This window comes from Suricata suricatta, chromosome 4 (genome assembly GCF_006229205.1).
Source record: "Suricata suricatta isolate VVHF042 chromosome 4, meerkat_22Aug2017_6uvM2_HiC, whole genome shotgun sequence".
Taxonomy (NCBI): Eukaryota; Metazoa; Chordata; class Mammalia; order Carnivora; family Herpestidae; genus Suricata; species Suricata suricatta.
This window is the reverse complement of record NC_043703.1, coordinates 11,582,156-11,602,590: the sequence shown is the minus strand read 5'-3', so window position 1 is coordinate 11,602,590 and position 20,435 is coordinate 11,582,156. Positions and strand designations below refer to the sequence as shown.

At 44.9% G+C, this 20,435-nt stretch overlaps 1 protein-coding gene across 8 annotated transcripts in view; it reads right to left on the bottom strand.

Moving 5' to 3' along the window:
• The window catches only part of DOCK9 (dedicator of cytokinesis 9), a 283,577-nt gene that overhangs the window by 198,342 nt on the left and 64,800 nt on the right, over positions 1-20,435 (bottom strand). For 3 of the 8 annotated variants that reach the window (XM_029936494.1, XM_029936497.1, XM_029936501.1), the window contains exon 1: positions 16,957-17,118. The exons of 3 other annotated variants lie outside the window; for them this stretch is intronic. In XM_029936494.1, the coding sequence (XP_029792354.1) occupies positions 16,957-17,118 (162 nt within the window). Of the gene's footprint in view, positions 1-16,956; positions 17,293-20,435 lie in introns of those variants that run through there. 2 more of the 8 variants (XM_029936499.1, XM_029936504.1) reach the window with 1 other exon arrangement.

The following is a 20,435-nucleotide window of genomic DNA, read 5'->3' as shown; positions in this document are numbered from 1 at the left end:
CCTAGTGTGGCAATTCCCTGGGTTCCTTCAAGTCTTCCCAATCATTAACCCTGTCGTTCAGACTCAGGGGGGAGCGTATGTGGCCTGGAACAGGGCTCACAGCAGCTTACACACACACACACACACACACACATGCTAGAAGATAGCAAAACAAGATTTTTTAATAAGAAAGGCAAAATAAGGTTTTATAAAATTCATTTCCCAATAGAAGGAATTCTTACACGATGAACTCTCTTGTTTCAAGACTGTGTGGCTTTCTCCAGAATTCTCTAATTGCCTGCGTCCAGCCACGTCCTACATGTCTGGGGCTGCAGCTCAGACAGCTTAAGCAGTCTTAAAGCTTATCCTCAATGTTTTTCTTCACGGTTCTCTTTTTCTAGAGGGTGGCTAGAAATTATAAGAAATCTAAAAGGTTTTTAATGTTCCGGTGTAGCTAGAAGTTGTTGTCAAAATTAAGAGCATCACTGCCTGCTTTCCTTTGGACAGTGCCCAGCTTTTTTGATAAACACGCCTGTGCATAAACTATCAGAGTTTCCACTTGTTTTACAACACCGGTCACGAGAGTATGAGTTGGGCGGCAGCCTGCGTCCTTCCGTACCACAACAGCCCATCCGAAAAGGTCACTGAATTCTAAGGGTGAAAAGTGAAAACAGAAATTTGGCATGAACTCTCTTGTATCAAAGCTCCCAGAAACCATCAATGTGCCTGTGTATGTCAATTTGGCTACAAGATCTGGTGAAATCCTAGTCCAGTTAGTAGAAAAGAGAAACCAAATATAAGACAACGAGGACCACTTTCCAGGACTGGCTAAAATGTTCGGGGCTCTGCCTGTTTTCAGTCCCCATCCCACACAGTCTCCCCAAATCAGAGTTCTAGAAGCAGATGGTCTGGTCTGACTTAACCTCTGCAAGAGAAACACACTTAGAACGGGTTCCTCCCGACCAACTTTGCTATAAATATGCCCGGGTCCTTTTAACAGCCCCTCTCTCTGGATTTTCTCCTGCCCTGATGCGTCCTTCTGAAGATGCATCACTCCATTCTAAACACAGACTCAGAGCAGAGCAGGTCATGGATGTAAAGGGAAAGTAACGACTTCTCTTTACAAGGCCCCAGCATGTGAGGCCTATGCCGCAATCTCCAAATTGCAGAGATGTTTGGTTCACGAGAGCAGGAGCCAGCCTTTCCAAAATGAGGTGCTGAGTTCCCAAGCTCATCTTTCTGGGAGCTTGGGAGAGGACCTGGGTGGCCTGCAGGTGGCAAGACACAGCAGAGAGGGCCCCCGCCAAAAATCGCAGGCCCTCGCCAGTTGAACATTTGAAATTTGCTCTAGATAAGCATACCCAGAAAATTCGCCTTCTCGGAAAAGGAGGAAGAAAAATGAAGTAAAAGATATTCTTCTATAATCGCAATGAAAACCCAAACTCGGAGACTGAGTGGCATCCAAACCCCACTCACTCCACAGTTTGGAAATAAATGACAAGCTGCTCCCAAATCCTCCATCATCACCTCCAGGCTACCCTTAGTTAGCAAACTTCCCTCTAAAATGCAAATACCCTTTGGCAGAGAGAATTGTTAGCTATTTATACCTTGTGTGAATGTTTTAATCAGATAAGAGCCCAACATCTAGCTGAGATCATTCACAGGCAGAGACTGACAGAAGAAGGAAGTGGGGGTGGAATTCTGGAACACTGAGGCACAGGGGTGAGGATGAGGGCTGTAGGGGGGGTTCCTCGGCCAAGCGCAGGAGGAGGAGGGAGGACAACATTTTGCCCAAATATAACCTTGTCCTTGGCAGTGGCCTCAACCACCTCCCTGCAAGGAAAGGCTTTTCAGCCTGAGTGATCAAAGACACAGACTAACCAATGATCCTAGGGTCCTGTTCTCCACTCCCATCTTCCTGCTACAAAACTCATTTTGTAAGTTGTACTAGGAGAATTATCTAAACGTGCTGCCTTTTGCCTCACGTTTACCGGCTATTAGGAAACCACATAAACTTGGTTTAAAAGGTTTCATTCTTAATAAGAGGCTATCGGTAAAACAGTTCCCTGAAACTCTTACTTCACAGGAAAAGCTCAAAGTGTTAGCAGTTCATCGTCTAGGAGTACCTCACTGGCTCAATCAGTTGAGCGTCCAACTCTTAGTTTCAGCTCAGGTCATGACTTCACGATTTCAAGGGTTCAAGCCCCAAGTTGGGCTCTATGCTGACAATGCAGAGCCTGCTTGGGAATTCTCTCTCTGCCCTTCCCCCACTCATACTATCTCTGTCTCTCTCAAAAATAAATTAAAAAAATTTTTTTTAATTAGCTCATTATCTACATGGCTACCATTTCCTGTTGATAACCCAAGTGGAATATACTTTCATATTGTTATCCTCTTTCGGTCATGGATTGGGATACTATACCAAACCCTTCATCCCACGAAAGCCCTTTGTAACTTTTTTTCTTTCTGTTTCTCTTGTGTTAGGAAGACAGTGGAAGCAGGGTACCTTTTCTGCAGAAAAGTCTGAAGGCACGGCATGGGGCTTCCTGGACCCCACACTAAGGTAACCCCTAGATTAACTTTAGTTAGCTCTGACAGTCTTAACAGGATGACAACCAGCCTTTGGCTCAGGGAGACGAACCTGGGGACTTCCTAACACCCAGGAAGACACGAACAGGGAAGGAGACCTCGGGAGCCTCAGACTAAAATTCAGGAATCCCCCTGGCAGAAGCCCCGCCCAAGGTCATGCACCTAACTTGGTATTTTCTTTCTCTCTCTCTCTTTCCTTTTTTCCTTCCTTCCTTCCTTCCTTTCTCCCTTCCTTCCAAGGGGAAGGAGGGGCAAAGAGAGAGGGAGAGAGAGAACCTTAAGTAGGCTCCACACCCAGTGCAGAGCCCCACACGGGGCTCGATCTCACAACCATGAGATATGACCTGAGCCAAAGTCAGGAGTCAGAGGTTTAACTGACTCCTGAGCCACCAAGGCACCCCTGGTATTTGCAATTTTCTGGTAGTTTTCTAAAAAGGGGGCTCTAAATTGTAAACGTTTCAGGGCCCTCCAAAAGCTGGATCTGCCCCCGACCTGAAGGTTCCTCAGGCACTGTAACTCAGACCAGAAGCAACGCCTCCTCTCGGCGCTGAGCCCTGCCTCACCCCTGCGGCGCCTGCATTTGATTAATGGCATCACCACCTCCCGAGTCAGAAGACCGGGTGTTGTCATTCCCGCTCTCTCACCCACTTGCAGCGTGCAGCCATCGAGCAAATTCTAGCTCCATAAATAACCGCTGCAGTCTGACCCCTTCCCCTTATCCCCTCAATCAGAGGGTTTGCTTGGGGGCTCAGAGCTTTCACCCCTCGTCCCCCCACTCCAGTCTCTTCCTTTCTGCCTCTGACCCCACTCTGACATGAGAAGGATGTCTAATGTACCCTGCAGGGGCTCCACAAGTTTCCAGACTGGAATGTGGGGCACCGGGCACACGCGGCAGCTCTTCGGGACCTGGCCACCTCTCCCCACACGCAACTCTGAGCTTCTCTCCCCTGCACACCTCTGACCTCACCTCTCCCTTCTGACCAGCGCAGATCCCCCACAGCCAGGCCTACACCTTACCCCCTTCAGGGAGCGTGTTCATCCTTCACACCCAGCTTGGAGGCCACCTTCTCTTCGATCCTTCCCAATAGATCTCCCTGGTCACTGCTTCACATCACCCTTTGATCTCTTGTGGATCAGCCCTTTTTGCTACTAATGTTTGCTTTTGTCTCCCAAGCTAGAAAGCTCCCTGCTCTTCTGTCTCATCTTTTCCTCACTCTTCCACTGTGGTAGGGTTCATTCATTTCTGGCTGCTTTCCCACATCACGCCGTGATTTCACCTTAATACTTGTGTCTGCTACACTGAAAGGCAGGACTCCGGGGTATCACGGCTAGGAGCACAGGGCTCTGGAACTACATGGCTGGTTTGAATCCTGGCTGTGCTACTCACTATGTGGTGTAGACAATATTTACTTTGTCTCCTGGTTCCTCCATTTCCCCATCTATAAACTAAAGGTAACAAGAATATCTATCTACTTCATCAGGTTGTCCTAAAGATTAAGTAAGTAAATGGCCACAAAGAGCTTAGAACAGCCCATGCTGACTAGTGAGGACTCAGTGTCAGGCAGTCTGATGGAGGAGAGAGAAGGGAGGAGTGGAGAAGGGGGACTTTCTTCAGTGATCCACTGGCACCCCCTCCACTGTATAAGCTCCTTCCAAAGAGCAGAGGGGACATTTAACATGTAAGTCTGTTGCGCTGAGAAGGACGCTGTACACATATTTCCGACACGTTTCTATGAATAACAAAGACGATGCTGTCAGAGCACGAGAAGCAAGAGGCACATGCACAAACACACGCAGGCAAAGTTCTTCAGGCTCTGAGTATTTAGGGCTATGCTTCCATTTCCCAGTGCACACTGGGCTCTCCTCTACCCCCCTGGCCACTCAACTCCAGCCGTTCCAGGTCCTTTTCCTTTGCACTTCCCAGGGCACTCTTACCAGGAAAGCCCACCCATTCCCACGCTAGAACCCACAGCTCTACCTGCAGCCTCAGTGGTCACAACGCACTGATCTACGGATGTCTCCTAACCTCAGACTAGGGACGCCCCAAACCGAAATCCTCCCCTCCATCTCCACCCATTCCTTTGGCAGACACCCTAGAGGGAGGCAAGGCAAACATCTGAACACTCTTGACTCCTCCCCCGGACTCCCTCTCTCTTCTGGATTTAACCTTCTCTTAAATCCTAGTACTGCTCTCCCTCTCCACTACCACCTACTTCAGTGAGGCCAACATTACCTGTCACTCTGCTACAAGGACTCCTCCTTAGTGTCTCCATCTTCAGACCTCCCTCTCAACAATCCATCATTCACTCTGCAGTCTGAGTGATCTTGCTAAAACATCAGTGTGACCACATGTTGCCTTGTCTAAAATCTTCAGTAAATGGCTCCCTTGTCTAAAATCTTCAGTAAATGGCTATTCCTCCAAGATTGGAATAAAGTTCCAAAAGACCCACCAGCCTCTAGTTAAATCCCTGCTTACCTCTCCAGCCCACTGGTCACCAAGGTACTCCCATGGTTGTCCAGCTCCATAAGGCCCCCTCCAGCTTTGTGGAATTACTAGCAGTTCCAAGGAGGCCTCAGCTCTCCCTCCCTGGGACTTTGCTTCCTTGGCAGAAATGTCCCTCCCCTACCCCTTCACCTGGTACATCCTTCTCTTTCTTCAAGATTCAAGTTAGACATCACCTCCACCAGAAGCAGTCTATGACTCTTTCCAAAAGGTGAGCTAGGAGTGCCTCATGGATATTCTTATGGTAACTATGGTTACCTTACCCTATCACCACTTGCATCCCATTTAGGATGCTCTCTGACAGCACAGACTGTATTAGCAGGCATTCTATGAATATTTAGAAATTAAAGAAAAAATGAGGAGGTGTAATATAATAAGAAATATATATTTGGTGTATGCCCCAGTTCCCACAAAGCTTCTCAAATTCTTAGAATTCTATGAGTGAGCATCTTTTGTTATTCATAGTAAGCCCCATTCAACATTATCTGAGTTTATGCTAATGAGATGACTCTTGGAAGCTGGTTGTCAGAAGAACCAACTAAGTGATTAGAAGGTAGGCTCTTCCAGATCTGCTGCCCAACCTCAAGGGAGGGGAGAAGGGCAGGAGATGGAGTCCAATAACCAATTATTTAATTAACCATGCCCACATAATGTAGCCTCCATAAAAACCCTAAATGAAGGTTGGTGAGCACATTGGGTGTCAGGAGTGTGATGCGCCTAGGGAGGGTATGGAAGCTCTGTATCCCTTTCCCATACACTGCCCTATGTGTCACTTCCATTTGGCTGTTCCTGAATTATGTCTTTTTAAATTAACCAGTAATAACAAGTATTTTCTAAGTTCTATGAGCATTTCTAACAAATTATTTAACCCAAGGAAGGGGTCATGGGACCCCTGATTTACAGCTGGTCAGTCAGATGCGTAGGTGACAAACGAGAACTTCAGACCAGCGTCTGAAATAAAGGCTGTCCCATGGGACTGAGCCCTCAGCCTCTGGGTCCTGTACTGATCTAGACAGTTAATGCCCAAATTGTTTAGTGTGGGGGGCAGGGGGCAACCCACACATTTATTGTCAGAAATGTTGTGAGTCCAGAAAATAGTTCTTCACAGCAGAAAGGGGAAAAACAAGGAACATGTTTCAAGCTTCTTTCTAAACTGCTCTTCAACAATAAAGAAAGCAGAGAGAAGAGTAATTCCTAAGACTGATTCTTCCCTGTTGCTATTGTCTGTGTCATCAATCTACAAAACATACAAGGAATTCCAAAAGTGCATCAGGGTAAAACTATGTAGCATCTAAGACCGCCACCAGGTGCACATCTCAGCCTTCCATGAACATACTCTCATTGCAGAGACTCTGTACAGACAGGATGAGCCCCAGAGAGAAGAGAAAGCCTACCAGCCGGCAGCTAGCTCAGGGTCATCACTCTGCTTGGATTTACAGGTCACATCTACCTCAGTCCCTAGGACACGGGTTTTTCCCCTGGCAGAGAAACAAATGTTGATTGAAATGCATCCTAAGATAAAGCCTCTGATTGTTCAGTAACATTGGAGGAAATGTAAAGTCCTCCTTTATCCAACATTCCAAGACTGAGGTTACAATAAAACACACACACACACACACACACACACACACACACACACACACTTACACAAATATACAGCCACAAATACATCACACACAGACATATATATATCCATACCTTACATGTGAAATGAAGGTAAGAAAGAAAATTATCCTTATATAACAGAAAAGCTAGAATTTACTCTCCATCTATTAAGATACAGATGTATTTCCCATAGACACGAATACACTGGGTTTGGAAACTCGAGTAGTACCCCCCCTTATATTTTGCTGGGACTCCTTTTGTTAGCAAAGAGCGAATATAGAAAATATGTAGATTCAAAATCAAGGTTACTTGAGGATACAGCTGCCACACTGGAATTTTTCCTTCATCAAAATGCACCAGAGAGTCCTGATAAAGACAAGCTTGATCTGCTTTATGAACAGGCTACTTCACAAGGAAACAAATTTACAAATATCCTTAACTCTAGACTCAAACCTTAACCCTTAGCTCCTGAACCTTTATACCAATATATGTTTTATAAGACCTTCATTCAGCAACTTATGGAGGATAGCCTACATATTCTACCTTAAAAATGTAGTTTATGTCTCTCTCTAAATTTGTTTCTACTTTTAGTAAATTGTAGTTGAACTGACATCCGGATAAGAACTTTGCTTCTGTAATGGACACAGAGTGATACCAAAATATAGGCCAGTATAGAAGAACATAAAATATAATAAAGACAATATCGCAAATCAGTGAGTAAGGAATGAATGAATTCAACAAACGAGATTGAGGGAAATGAGTGTTGGGGGCGAGGAGGGAATCAAACTAGGGCCTCAGCTAAACGATCCATCCTAATAAACTGCAAAGTAACAAAGCAGGAGTTGGCAAACTGTAAAGGGCCAGCTACTAAATATTGCGGGTTTCTGTCACAACTATTCAACCATGCCTCTGTGACAGCATTATGAACAAATAAGTGTGGCTGTGCCAATAAAACTTTATTTACAAGAACAGGTGACAGGACCTTTGGATAAAAAAAACCAAATAGTAAACAAACAATTCCAAAAGAAAACACTGGTAAATATCTGATCTAGAGAAGAATTTCTAAGCATAAAAGCAATAGGAAAAATCACAGAGGAAAAGATGATTATGCTTATCACATACATTTAAACTTCTGTTAGTAAAACAAGTATTATAAAGAAAGTAATCAAAAGGCAAATGACAAAATGGAGAAATATTTGCAATGAATATGGCAGGGTTACCTGGGTGACTCAGTCAGTAAGTGTCCAACTCTTGAGTTTGGTTCAGGTCATGATCTCACCTTTCGTGAGATCGAGCCCCATGTCGGGCTCTGTGCTGTCAAAGCAGAGCCTGCTTGGGACTCTCTCTGCCTCTCTCTGTCCCTCCCCTACTCCTGCTCATTCTCTCTCTCAAAACAAATAAATAAACATTTAAAAAAGTAAAATTAAATAAGTATGACAAAGGATTTAGAGCTTGAAAGTTATTTCTTATGGGACTCCTGGGTGGCTCAGTCAGTTAAGCATCCGACTTCAGTTCAGATCATAATCTCATGGTTTATGAGTTCAAGTCCCACGTTGCACTCTGTGCTGACAGCTCAGAGCCTGGAGCCTGCTTCAGATTCCATGTCTCCCTCTCTCTTTGCCCCTCCCCCACTCATGCTCTGTCTCTAGGTCTCTCAAAAGTGAATTAATGTTTTAAAAAAAGAAGAGGAAGAAAGAAAGTTATCTCTTTGTCTCTCAAATTGGCAAAAATGATGCTGGCAATCATTTGTAAAATGACTAATATTCATGGCTCTTGGAATATAAATGGAATCAAACAAGCAATAAAAGAATATGCTTTAAACCTTTAAAAATTCATTCTTGCCATAATAAGTTCATGTTCATAAACATCTAGCCTATGAAAATATTCAAGATCCACAGAAGGATTTTGGGGTGAAGATGTCCTCTATAACTTTAATGTGTAATAATCTAAATGCCTAATAATAGAGAAGCATTTAAATAAATTCTAGAATATACATGGCAGTGGAATATTATGCACATACCAGTGTTTTGGTGAAACATTATGGGCCGTAAGGAAAATTTTTAAAGGCATCAGGAGGGGTACCTGGCTGGCTCCATTGGGAGAACATGCAACTTTCGATCTCAGGGTTATGAGTTCGAGCCCAGGTTTGGTGTAGAGATTACTTAAAAACAAAATCTTTCCTAAACAAAACGGCATCAGAAATTATTCATGAAGTATGCCATTTTTATATTTGTATAAGCAACGTATTAGAAAACACACTACATGTTCAACAACAATTATCTCTCAGCCTTGGGATAATGGGTGATTTTAATTTTCCTCTTTGTTCTTCTCTATAGTCTCTAAATTTCCTCTAATAATTATATATTCTAAACATGAAAGACAATGTTACTTTTAAGAAGCAAAAGAATTGTTGCTTCTTACTAAGTCCATGAGAGAACCATAAATCCGCTGCTTGGAACATCTGAGAAGTAAGACTTGAGCGAAGCAACAACAGCTTTCTTCATCTGTTTCTACTCAGTATTTCTCTGCTTTCCTCTTTAACATCTCAGAAGCGGCTCCCAGCTCTACCAGGGTGAAGACCTCCCAGAACAGACACATTCCAGCCCCCACAACGGAACATTTCAGAATTCCCCCGGGGTATCTGAGAATGTCTGCGGTCATGCCTCCGACAGTTGAGGCAAAATGAGTGCTAATTTGAATCCTGGTACAACCATGTTATTGCCCTAAGTCTACAGCAATCTAAGGAGGTTATTCTGTTTATAGATAACTCCATCAATAGCTTAATAAATAAAGAGCAATAAGGAAGGTAGACTGCTTGAAGTCACAAGGAGAGAAAACAAATTTTCTTGTCTTCAACTTTTAAAAATCTCGAAAGAATCCTTCTGGAGGGCAATCTGGCTACATATATATTAAGATCCTTTAAAAAGCAAATACGCTTTCTCCTAACTATTCCAGGTCTAGAAATCTGTGCTAAGAAAACAATTTGACAAATGTCTAAGGCACAAATGCAAGGATGTTTATCACAGCATTTATTGTTGGAACAAAAACAGAATAGTGAAACAGTGGGTATGGGTTAAACAAAATGCCACATCCTGCAGTGTGAACGTGTATGTCCCCTCAAAATGCATATGTGGAATCCTAAGTCCCGATTGGATGGCAGGTGGAGGTGAGGCCTTTGGGAGGGGTTAGGGCATGAGGCTGGGGCACTCACGAAGCCCTCTTCTAACCAGTAAGAGGCTATTGTGCTCTTATAAAAGAGACCCCACAGATACCCACTGCCCCTCAGCCACGTGACGTCACGTGAGAAGACCGCCCGCAAGGAGCCAGGAAGTGGGCCCCCACCAGACACCGAATCTGCAGATGCCCATACCTTGGACTTCTCAGCCTCCAGAAGTGGGAGAAATAACTGTTTTTTATTTACAAGACACCCAGTCTGTGGCGTTTTGTGATGGCAGCCTGAAATGAACTAAGACACATCCATACAATGAACTGACACCGATAAGACTGAGACACAAATGTATACTCCTTACCATGGGAAGATTGGTGTGATGCATTGTGGAGACTATTTAAAGCTAGTTGCAGACTATATAACAAAACAACATGCTTACTATGCGTATGCATGTGCTTGGGCTGCCATAACAAAATATCACCGGCCAGGTGGCTTACACAACAGAAATTTATTTTCTCACAGTCCTGGAGGCTCAAGTCCTAGGTTAGGATGCCAGCAAGGTCAGTACCTGGCAAAGACTCTTGTCTTGCCAATACCCAGCTTGCGGGGGACACAGTTGCCTTCCTACTATGTGCTCACACGGCACAGGAGTTAGGACTCTCTTACTCTTCTTGTGAGTCCGCAACCCTATCAAACTCAGGCCCCACCTTTATGACTGCACTTAACTTACTTATTCCCTAAAGACCCCATCTCCAGATTCATCACATTGAGGGGTTAGGGCTTCGGCATACAGATTTGGGGAGGGAAACAATTTAATCCAGAGACACTCACAACAATTATATATATTTTTCCCTTTTTTAATTAATAGTTTATTGCCAAGTTGGTTTCCATATAACACCCAGTGCTCTTCCCCACAAGTGCCCTCCTCCGTGACCATCACCCCACAACCTCTTTTCTCCTCCCTCTTCAGCCCTCCGTTTGTTTTCAGTATTCAAGAGTCTCTCATGATTTGCCTCCCTTCCTCTTTCTAACTTACTTTCCCCCGCTTCCCCTCCCCATGGTCCCTTGTTAGGTTTCTCCTGTTAGATCTATGAGTGCAAACATATGGTATCTGTCCTTCTCTGCCTGACTTATTTCGCTTAGCATGACTCCCCTGAGGCCCATCCACGTTGCTACAAATGGCCAGATCTCATTCTTCCTCGTGGCCGTGTAATACTCCGTCGTGTATTATATATATATTTTTTATGAACAAGGCTATACTTGGATGAAATTCTGGAAGGTTTTGCCTCAAAATGTTTAAATTGGCGGGTTACCGCTCTGTACCAAACACAGCATGCTTATTCTACAATAAATGTTAATTACCTGTTTATAATTTCATAAATATTAATAAGAGAGTCCATTTTACTAAAGCACTGGGGGCAAGGCGCAGCACTCTTCCAGGCGGGCCCGCTGGCTGCGCTCACAGGAAGCAGCCTAAATGGAGCAGAACAATCTCAAGACACAGGAAATGCACCTAGGAATCAGAGCAGACAGTTCCTTGGAAACACCTCCAATTTACTACCGTAAATAGGCAACAACACCCACCGGGCATCGTTAGGAAGGACGTTCGAAATAAAACGGAAAACACAGCCTGCCCAAAGCCACACTCCAGCGATCGGACTCAGAACCAAGGCAGTGTTCCAGAACGCAGCCAAGCAGGTGTCGGCTTTCTTAGATCCCAAGACAGTGCTCACAGCGCGAGAAGAAATTATGAGGGAACACCTAAAATAATCAGGACCCGGCCGTGCTTTCCCCGCCGCCTCAGGCTGACAGGTATCAGACCATGTTTCACTGAGCGCCTGTGGCAGATTCACCTCTTCTATCCCCTCACCGCCCCCCTCCCCCACCCCCACTTCCAAACAGACACACACACATGCACAAGGAGGACCGCAGGCTCTTAGGGGCACATGTCACCCTCAACTCCACTCTCTGTGCGCGGTACGCATATGACAAATCAGGATTTTCATAGCCAGTAGGTGTTTTCTATTAGGAAGGACTGGTTAGCCAGGGAGACCACAGTGATCTGATGAAACTATACCGTAATAAAGGCTGAGAACATGTTGAAGACAAGTAGCAAATCTTATAATAAAAGATCCATGAGAAACTTCATGCTGGAGGTAAGAAAAAAATTAAATATTAATTTACAATGGGTAAGATTATCACTTATTATCCAATCATGTCACAAAAGAAATTGAAGACAGAAAGTTTGTTTTCTCCCCTGGTGGCTTCCAGCAGCTTCCCTTCATGGCCGCTGCTACTGTCAGGGTTCAAGTTGAGCGATTTCTTCCCTTCACTAAGAACTGGCAAAAAGAGAACATGGTACAGAACAATCCCACAGCTCCTCCGGTCTCCCACCGACGTGTTACGAGAGGGGTATGTTAGATCACCGGCTAGAGTGAAGCAGGTCAGGGCCTAGCCAGAAGGCTGTGCCCGCCACAGACCCTCACAGACAGCAGTGTGCTGTCAGCTCGCGCTGCCCCTCCTCACCGAAGGGGCCTGGGCTGAGCTGGGCCTTCATGCCCTCGGACAGTGCCCCTGTGCCTTCTGTCGGCCACTCCCCAACGGGACGTGAGCTCCCGTGTCACTTCTGAATGCCCAGTGCTCAGCACAAAGGAGCATTCAAGGTTATGTCTGGAATGAGCTGAACTAATCCATTCAATCACTTAGAAAAGGGAACGTTAGGAAAACTCTGTACTCAGATATGGAAGTTATCCCAACTCAGCCTTGGCCCTCCACTGTGGTAGGATTACTAGTTAAAATTTAAAGGTGGTACATGGGGCACCTGGGTGGCTCAGTCGGTTAAGTGTCCGAGTTAGGCTCAGGTCACCTTCTCATAGTGAGTTCAAGCCCCGAGTAGGGCCCTATGCTGACAGCTCAGAGCCTGGGGCCTGCTTCAGATTCTGTGTCTCCCTCCCTCCCTGCCCCTCCCCCACGTTCTCTCTCTCCCTGAAAAATAAACATTAAAAAAATTTTTTAAGAGTAATACAGTTGAAATCCACTCAGTCCCCAGAGGCCAGATGAGCCCACTTCCCAGTATACTACCCACCATGGGGCTGATTCATGCCATTCAGACATAAAGAGAGCCTTCCTGAACCAGACCACGCAGCTGCAGCCTCGCAAAGCTAGACTGCACTAGAGACATCTGATTTTTGCTTCAGAGCCAACTTTAATGATGATAAAAATGCTTTTTCTTCACTATAAAGTTCTCTATTAGCCTATTATACTCTGCCTTGTTGGAAAGGGATGTAAAGTGATTTATACGAATACATAGAAAATAAGACAAAAAGTATTTAATAAACTCATGAAAAAGAGCAGATGGTGATAAAACAATAAGGTAGGAAAATAAGAAGCAAAGTTTAAAGGCAAAAAAAAAATCATTTTGAAAGAGCCTAAATGTCAGTTAGAATTGGGCCACAGGTTTGGAAGTAAGCTTTCTTTGACCAGGCCACTGGAAAAGTGGCTGAGATCAGTTACAGGAATCTTAATGTACATAAAATGCAAAGTTAGTTTCTCAGGAAAAGCACAACCATTCAGAGTATGGAAAGAAGAAATTGACTTCCAGGTCTCCTCATAAAGAAAACTCTAGAAAATAGAAATCATTGTGATAATAGCTAACAATTAGCACTAACTTATATATAAAACACTGTCCTAAGGGCTCTCGACATACCCATTTAGTACCCCCTTGAGGTAAGTATTATTATTATTATCTGCATTTCATTAAATGCAGATTCATTTCATTATTCATTGATAAGGAAGCTGAGGAACAGAGCAGTTCAGTAAATTGCCCAGAGTCACCAGCTAGCGAGTCGTGGACCAGGGATTCAGGCCCTGCAGACTGGCTCCAAGGTCAGCACTCTTACCCGAAACGCCACAGAGCCTCTGCCTGACCCAAAAGCAAAGGAGCAATGCCCTCAACAAAACCCTCATAGTAGACGTCACTTTCCTAAGAATGTATCTTATGATGCTCTTCACTTGGGCCAAAAGAAAAACACAAGGCTTCATTCAGGAGCAGCAATTCCACTGAGGCCAGAACGAGGCAGTCCATCTACACGGGGTTTCTGACACATGGGCAGACCCCTGGGAGAGGGAGAGTCTCTCGAAGAAAGGGTGGCCTCAGGCCCTTCCGGCTGATCTTCAGGAATATTACTTCTTCTCTTCCTCAGTATCTGGTGCGCACTGAGCTGGCGGGGGTGGGCTACTCTGAGGATCAGGTGAATTCCAGCTCTGACCTGCTGACAGTTCAGGCACAGCCACAGGCTGGACAAGGCTCTTGAGCTGAAAGAAGGACAGACACCCTACTAACTAAGGCTGAGGAGCCAACGGGCCCACATCTGCCTGAAGACCAGGTCAGCCCTACCCTTGCCTGGACGGGGCTCAAAGGAATACCATCGGGCAGGGCTCCCCTAAGACAGGGTCTGGCTGGCTTAAAGTAAAGGATGAAAAGGCCCTCTAGTGCCTGTGTCACTGCTTAAAGGCGGTATCATCCATTGTCAGTCGTGACCACAGCAAACCCATGGAATGTTCAGCCTTGAACCACAGAATTCCTCGATGTGGCCCCAGGACAGGAGCGTTGAAAAGTCTCACTCCAAGGGAGATTATCGAAAATGAGCCAGTTACTGTTTGGGAGACACTACAAAAATTTTTAAAAAAAGACTTTGGCTTTAGGATAAGTGATTATAATCTGATTTCTCAACAGCTTCTCCAAGTTCAAGTTCAGGACCTTAAAAACCATTTCATTAGAATTCACTCAGTAACTAAGCACTTAACCACAAATCAGACCCTGTTCTTGCTGTTGGGGCAGAGACCAAATAAGACAGACAAAAAAAATCCCAGCTGTCTGAAAGCTTATTCTTTTTTTTTGGTTTGTTTAATATTTATTTATTTTTTGGGAGAGCACAAGTGGGAAAGGGGCAGAGAGAGAGGGACAGAGGATCCAAAGTGCACTCTGTGCTTACAGCAGAGAGACCAACATGGGGCTCGAACTCACAAACCCACGAGATCATGACCTGAGGTAAAGTTGGACGCTCAAATGACTGACCCAGTCAGGTCCCCTCAAAAGCTTATTCTTCTTGTAAGTCTAATAAGCAACACTTCCTGCTAACTACTACTACTATACTTGACTAGCAGTGTCGGGTAGAGATAAATATGAAGAGACCATGGCAGGGAATCAGAGAAGGGTGGGCTGGCAGACTACAGGATTACAGCCTTGTATATGGCGGTGGTCAAAGAAGCCTCATGGAGAAGGGGAAATCAGAGAGAGCCATGCAGGAGGCCAAGGGTGGACCAGGGAAATGCCTGGCTGGGGATGTCCAGCAGGAGACAGTAGCAAAGCATCCTGTGAGCCAGAGGGAAGTGTTGAATGAGGAGTGGGCATCTGGGAGGAAGCAGGGGGCAGCAGGCATGTAGGGACAGACCCGGAGGCTACAGGAAGGATTCTGGATCTGCCTCTGAGGAGTGACCACTGGACTTTCCTTTTCAAAGGACCACTGTCTGCCAAGGAAGGAGAGGCCACAGGGTCAAAGATAGAAGCAGGGAGAGAGTTTGGAGGGAGAAGGTGCATCTTTCCACCTTCCTCAGCCACGTGCACGCATGGCCACGTCTTTCTCGGTCTGCAGTGCAGGCGAGGGTGGTGGCAGGGAGCACCTGACCCAACACACGGGAGCAGTGCTTCCCAGTCCAGCCCCGAGTGCCAACAGAGCCCCCAGCTCGTTCTCAGTCCCTCGTGCAATCAAGCAAAAAGGAACACAAGCAGGATCTCTTGAGGATGGGTTAACCCAAGACAAGGCAGTGGGACCAGAGGGAGGAGAAGCCGGCAGAACGGGAGAGGTGGGGCCCTTACTGGCCAAGCAGTCCCAGGGCTGTCGGGGTGGGGGATGACAGCTCATGGGGCAGACTCGGTAACGGGCCAGTCCTTCTGATCTCGGATCCCAGCTGTTCTCCAAAGCATATTCCAAAATACATTAGAGTTTAAAATAGTTAATGGTTAATACATCGGTTCCATGCCCACACAGAGTGCTGCCTTCCAAACTGCATCTACTGCTCAAATGATGCTCTCCTGCCCTTCCTCCCAAGGGCTTTGAGAGCTAATGTCGCATAAGACCTGCCACGAGATGCAAGGCTGGGGCGACCTGATCTGATCCCGAGGTGCATCTGGTCTGCTGACACCCCCGCCCCACATCGGATGGAAGCCCGATGACCAGGAACAGCTTCGGGGTTTCCACGCACCTCGCCCTCCCCTTACCAAGTGGCTGCTGGCCAGACACACACACACAGAGACTCCCACGTGTGTTATTCTCACTCGTTCCCACAAAAAACTGTGATAAGAACAGAAGGGGAAATGGCAAGGCCTCCTGAGGGTGGAGGGGACCAGCAAGCAGCTTCCTCAGGAGCCTGGTATTTGTGAGAAGGCCCCAGAGAGGCCCACCCATCTGTGACCTGTCACCTCCTCGTGCGCTGTACCGAGGGGTGAGGGCAGAACACAGAAGCGTCTACTAAGCTTCCTTTTAACTCTCAAGAGCCTTCACCCAAAAACAGCGTAAACAGTCAGATTTAAAATAATAAAACTGTAAGTATTTCTCTCACATCCATCATAGTTTTCTTTCATGCTCCCTTCCAATCTCGCCCAGAATGGAAGGACCGACCACAAACCATCAGTAAGAAAATTTCGCCAGGGAAAAGACTGAGATGTAAAGGAACTGAATAATTCACTCTCACTGGTAGAGGGTTCAATATACAATGCCCTAAATGCTCACTTTTGCCACATATTATTTCGGAGACTATACCGAGAACGTGTAAGCTCATAAAGCTAACTTAGAAGACTAATCTGCCATCAATTATAGTGCTCCGGCTTCTCTCTCCGTAGGCATTTAAGCTCTGCTGAACGCACGGCATTCTCGCACATACAAACAGGCACCCCATAATTAAACTTAAGGCCACTTAATTACCCATTTACACACCCAGGCTATAGATACATAAGCACACTCAAGTACAGAAATACATCTGCTTTATAAGCAAAGGCAAGTTTATTCTAACACCACCAAACTACTTGTTAATGAAGCAAGACGGCATTTACCAGACAGGAGGAGATCAATAATTCTGAGTCTTCTTTTGTCCAATTGTATGCTGTATATTCAAGGGCATTATTCTCTCCTTGCTGTTTGCACATATAAGCGCAGTTTCTTTCAAACACGGTGCGGATGCCTTTAAACAGAATTACACTAGTAGTGCAACCCATCCCCAAGGTGTAGATGTTCAGATTTCTAGCAATCTCTACTCCATCTCCACATCATCTTCCTTGGCTCTTCTGAGCAGGCTCCCACCGTACCATCTTCATGACAGGCAGTTGCCGGCACCAGAACAGAAGGGAAGCTCCGAGCTGTTGCACTAGAAGCTGCTCCTGCCCAACTGCCTGACAAAAAAGAAAAAGAAAAAAAAAATCCAGGCTCTGAGTGTCAAACAGGAGGGGTGGTGCAAAGATCCAGATGACACACCTCGGATGCACCAAAATCTTTAAAGTATCGTTTATTCCAGGAGATTGCTTGCCTGTTAATACCAAAGAACGGAGAAGCCGAAGATTCACATGTGGTGTCTGGAAAACTGCCGGCTCCTGTGATTTGCTCAGGATTGTTCAGAATCTCAGAACCTGCCCGAAATGAAAAAAATGGTGCCAGACAGCCACCCTGCTGCAGATGCTGCTGGAAGGCACAAAGAATGTTCATCTGCTGCAAGGAATCACTCTCCCAGAATGCTTAGCCCAGCATCTATATTAGCAAACATCTCTTTCCTTGACCTAAATATGCTGTTTGTTTAATCCTGCATCCGTGAGGAACAGAGAAGCAAGAGAAAAAAAAAAAGCCCCAAAATGAGAGGAGTCACTGAGATGACTGCTGCTATGGAAACACGTGTAAGCCCACTTCAAACAACCTTTTGCATGTGTGGGTAACAGCTTGCTGATAGCAAATCACAAGGTAACACAAAAGTGCTGTGTCAATCTTGACTTCTGCCCACTTCCACTCTGCTTAGAGAGAGGACTGGCAAGTTTGCTCAGCTTAATAGGATTCTCCCATCTCTGATAGCCAAAGACACAAATGAGAACGTGCATAAAGGGTCACCTGATCAGGCTGGACCCACTCCTTCTGCAGTGGCGCTCCAGTATGCGACGGTACCTACACACTGAAGTACCCCAGGCAACAGGGTTAGTATCTGGGGTGCAGACGTTAATTGAGGTCCTTCCACTGCAGAATGAACTCATTAAACACTATACTACCTATGTGTGTGCGATGGCCAATCAGGAAGCTTGTCACTGATAAAATACAAAATGACCCTTGCATTCTCCTTCCAAAACCAGAAAAGTAAATTATGTAAAAAGACTATGATGAACACACAGGAAAACCCCTCCCACCTACAATATACATCTAGAAAAAAAGTTACTGCTCTTTTAAGATCTGTTCCAAATTCTTCCTTATTTCACAAGGCAACAGATGGTTTTCATTTTCTATCTACAGATTTCAAAGTTAGAGTGAATTATAATGATTGAGGACCTGCTGGTTGGTAACAGAGACCAGTGTAATGTAATAAAAGCAGATCTTTAGAGAATATTATGTAGTCACATAATCCCCAAATTTCGGTTTTTTATCATTAGTTTACCTATTAGACTGTATAGACAAGCAAAAATCTAGGCTTCTCCTTTCTCCTGCATTTTTATGCAAACTTTCCCTAACAGCCACACAGATCAAAGGAGTAAAGATATTGGCCACATGAAAAAAACATTAAGTATATGTGATCCAGAGCATTCACCTTCAGAACTGCAATTCTGTTAAAACAGAGCTACCGTGTTCAAGATTACACCCAAGTCCTGATATCAGGACAGCCACGTCTTCATGTGACATCACAATGCTGGCAGATAATAACATGAAAACTCATCTACACAGAAACCGAATATTGTGGACTATACAACACTAAACACATGAGTTCAATTATCTATCTTGAGAATTCCAAGTGGTCACCATTGATCTTAACTTCTATACTGCAAGAAAAACAATTTTAAAAACAATTGTTCACTAAATATAAATAAAGATGATATCTAGAAATTTAAATTTCATTTATTATTGTTACTATCTATTTTAGACATCCTGGGTGCAGAAGCCAGGGAATTATTACTTGAAATACAAAAGCTTATGCTTGAACTTTACAAAGGATCATAAACGATAACCAAGCAAATTTTGAAGCTGCTGGTATGCTCTGTTTGAATTACTTTAAAAACTCCTAAGTTAATATTTAAAACAAGGGGACAGAATGAAACAGCTTCCCAACAATCACTCAGAGGAAAAAGAAATGTTTCCTAGGGACCTACTAATAAGCATTCAAGCAACTTTATTAATTTTAAATATTAATCATTTTCCAACCAACGAAATAAGTGGGCAAGAGAAACAACAGAACATATTTAGAGCAAAGGGTTCAACAAGGCTAAAAATGAGTTTCATGCTAATAAAAGCATGACAAAATGAATCATTCAAATGTGTATTTGGTTTCACTGATTTTTCTGCATCAGAATGATCCTGGATTAGTCTCAAAGGAGAATTACCATGAATTCCATCAGCAGACACGGAGATGGATGGTATCTACTGGCAACCAGTTCAGCCACCTACAGAGTATGTGTTTCAGTTTGGAGATCACATTCACTCTCTCATCTTTAAATTTGACTTCTAATTTTCACAATTCCCAACACTGGGTGTCTGCCCTTGACTCCATCTTGAGCCCCAAGCCCATGTCTGCCGCCCGCCCCCACTAATAATAACACCCAACTCCTCTAGCGTTGCCGCACCCTCAGACGTTCCAAATCAGTCATCTTTCAGTAGGACGCACTGGGACGGAATGCCCACACCATGGCAGATTTTTAAGCCACAGAAAGGAATGAAATAGTGATGCAGGCTACGAGATGGATGAACCTGGAAAATGTTATGCAGAGTGAAAGAAGCCAGTCACAAAAGACCTCATATCATAGGCTTCTATTTAAATGAAATGTCCAGCATAAGCAAATCCATAGAGACAGAAAGTGGATGAGTGGTTGCCAGGGAATGGGGAGTGCTTGCTAACGAGCACAGAACTTCTTTTAGGAGTAATAAAAATGTTCAAAAATCAGACAGTGTTTCTAACATATACACTGTCTATATACAGCATGCAGTCTGTGAATATACCAAAAACCACCGGATTGAACACTTCACAGGTGAGTTCCTGGTTTGTGAACACACTAACGAGCCTGAGCCCACTATTGGTCTTTCACTACCGACAGCTGTTAAGTCTCCCCGCTCTTCTTCCCCACATCTGGCCAGACTTGACAGGACATTACAGGTGGCTCCCTCCGTGGTCCCAGCAGGAAATTCAAACCACTCAGGAACCTCACCCTGGCCCCACCCGCTAACCCCCCACAAAACCCCCAAACCAGGCTCAGGACCTGCTTCGGAGCTGCCCTGCCCCCTTCTGAGAGCTTCATTACATGAGTAATAAACCTCCTGACATCTTTCTCCTGAGTGTGGTGTCATTAATGTCAAC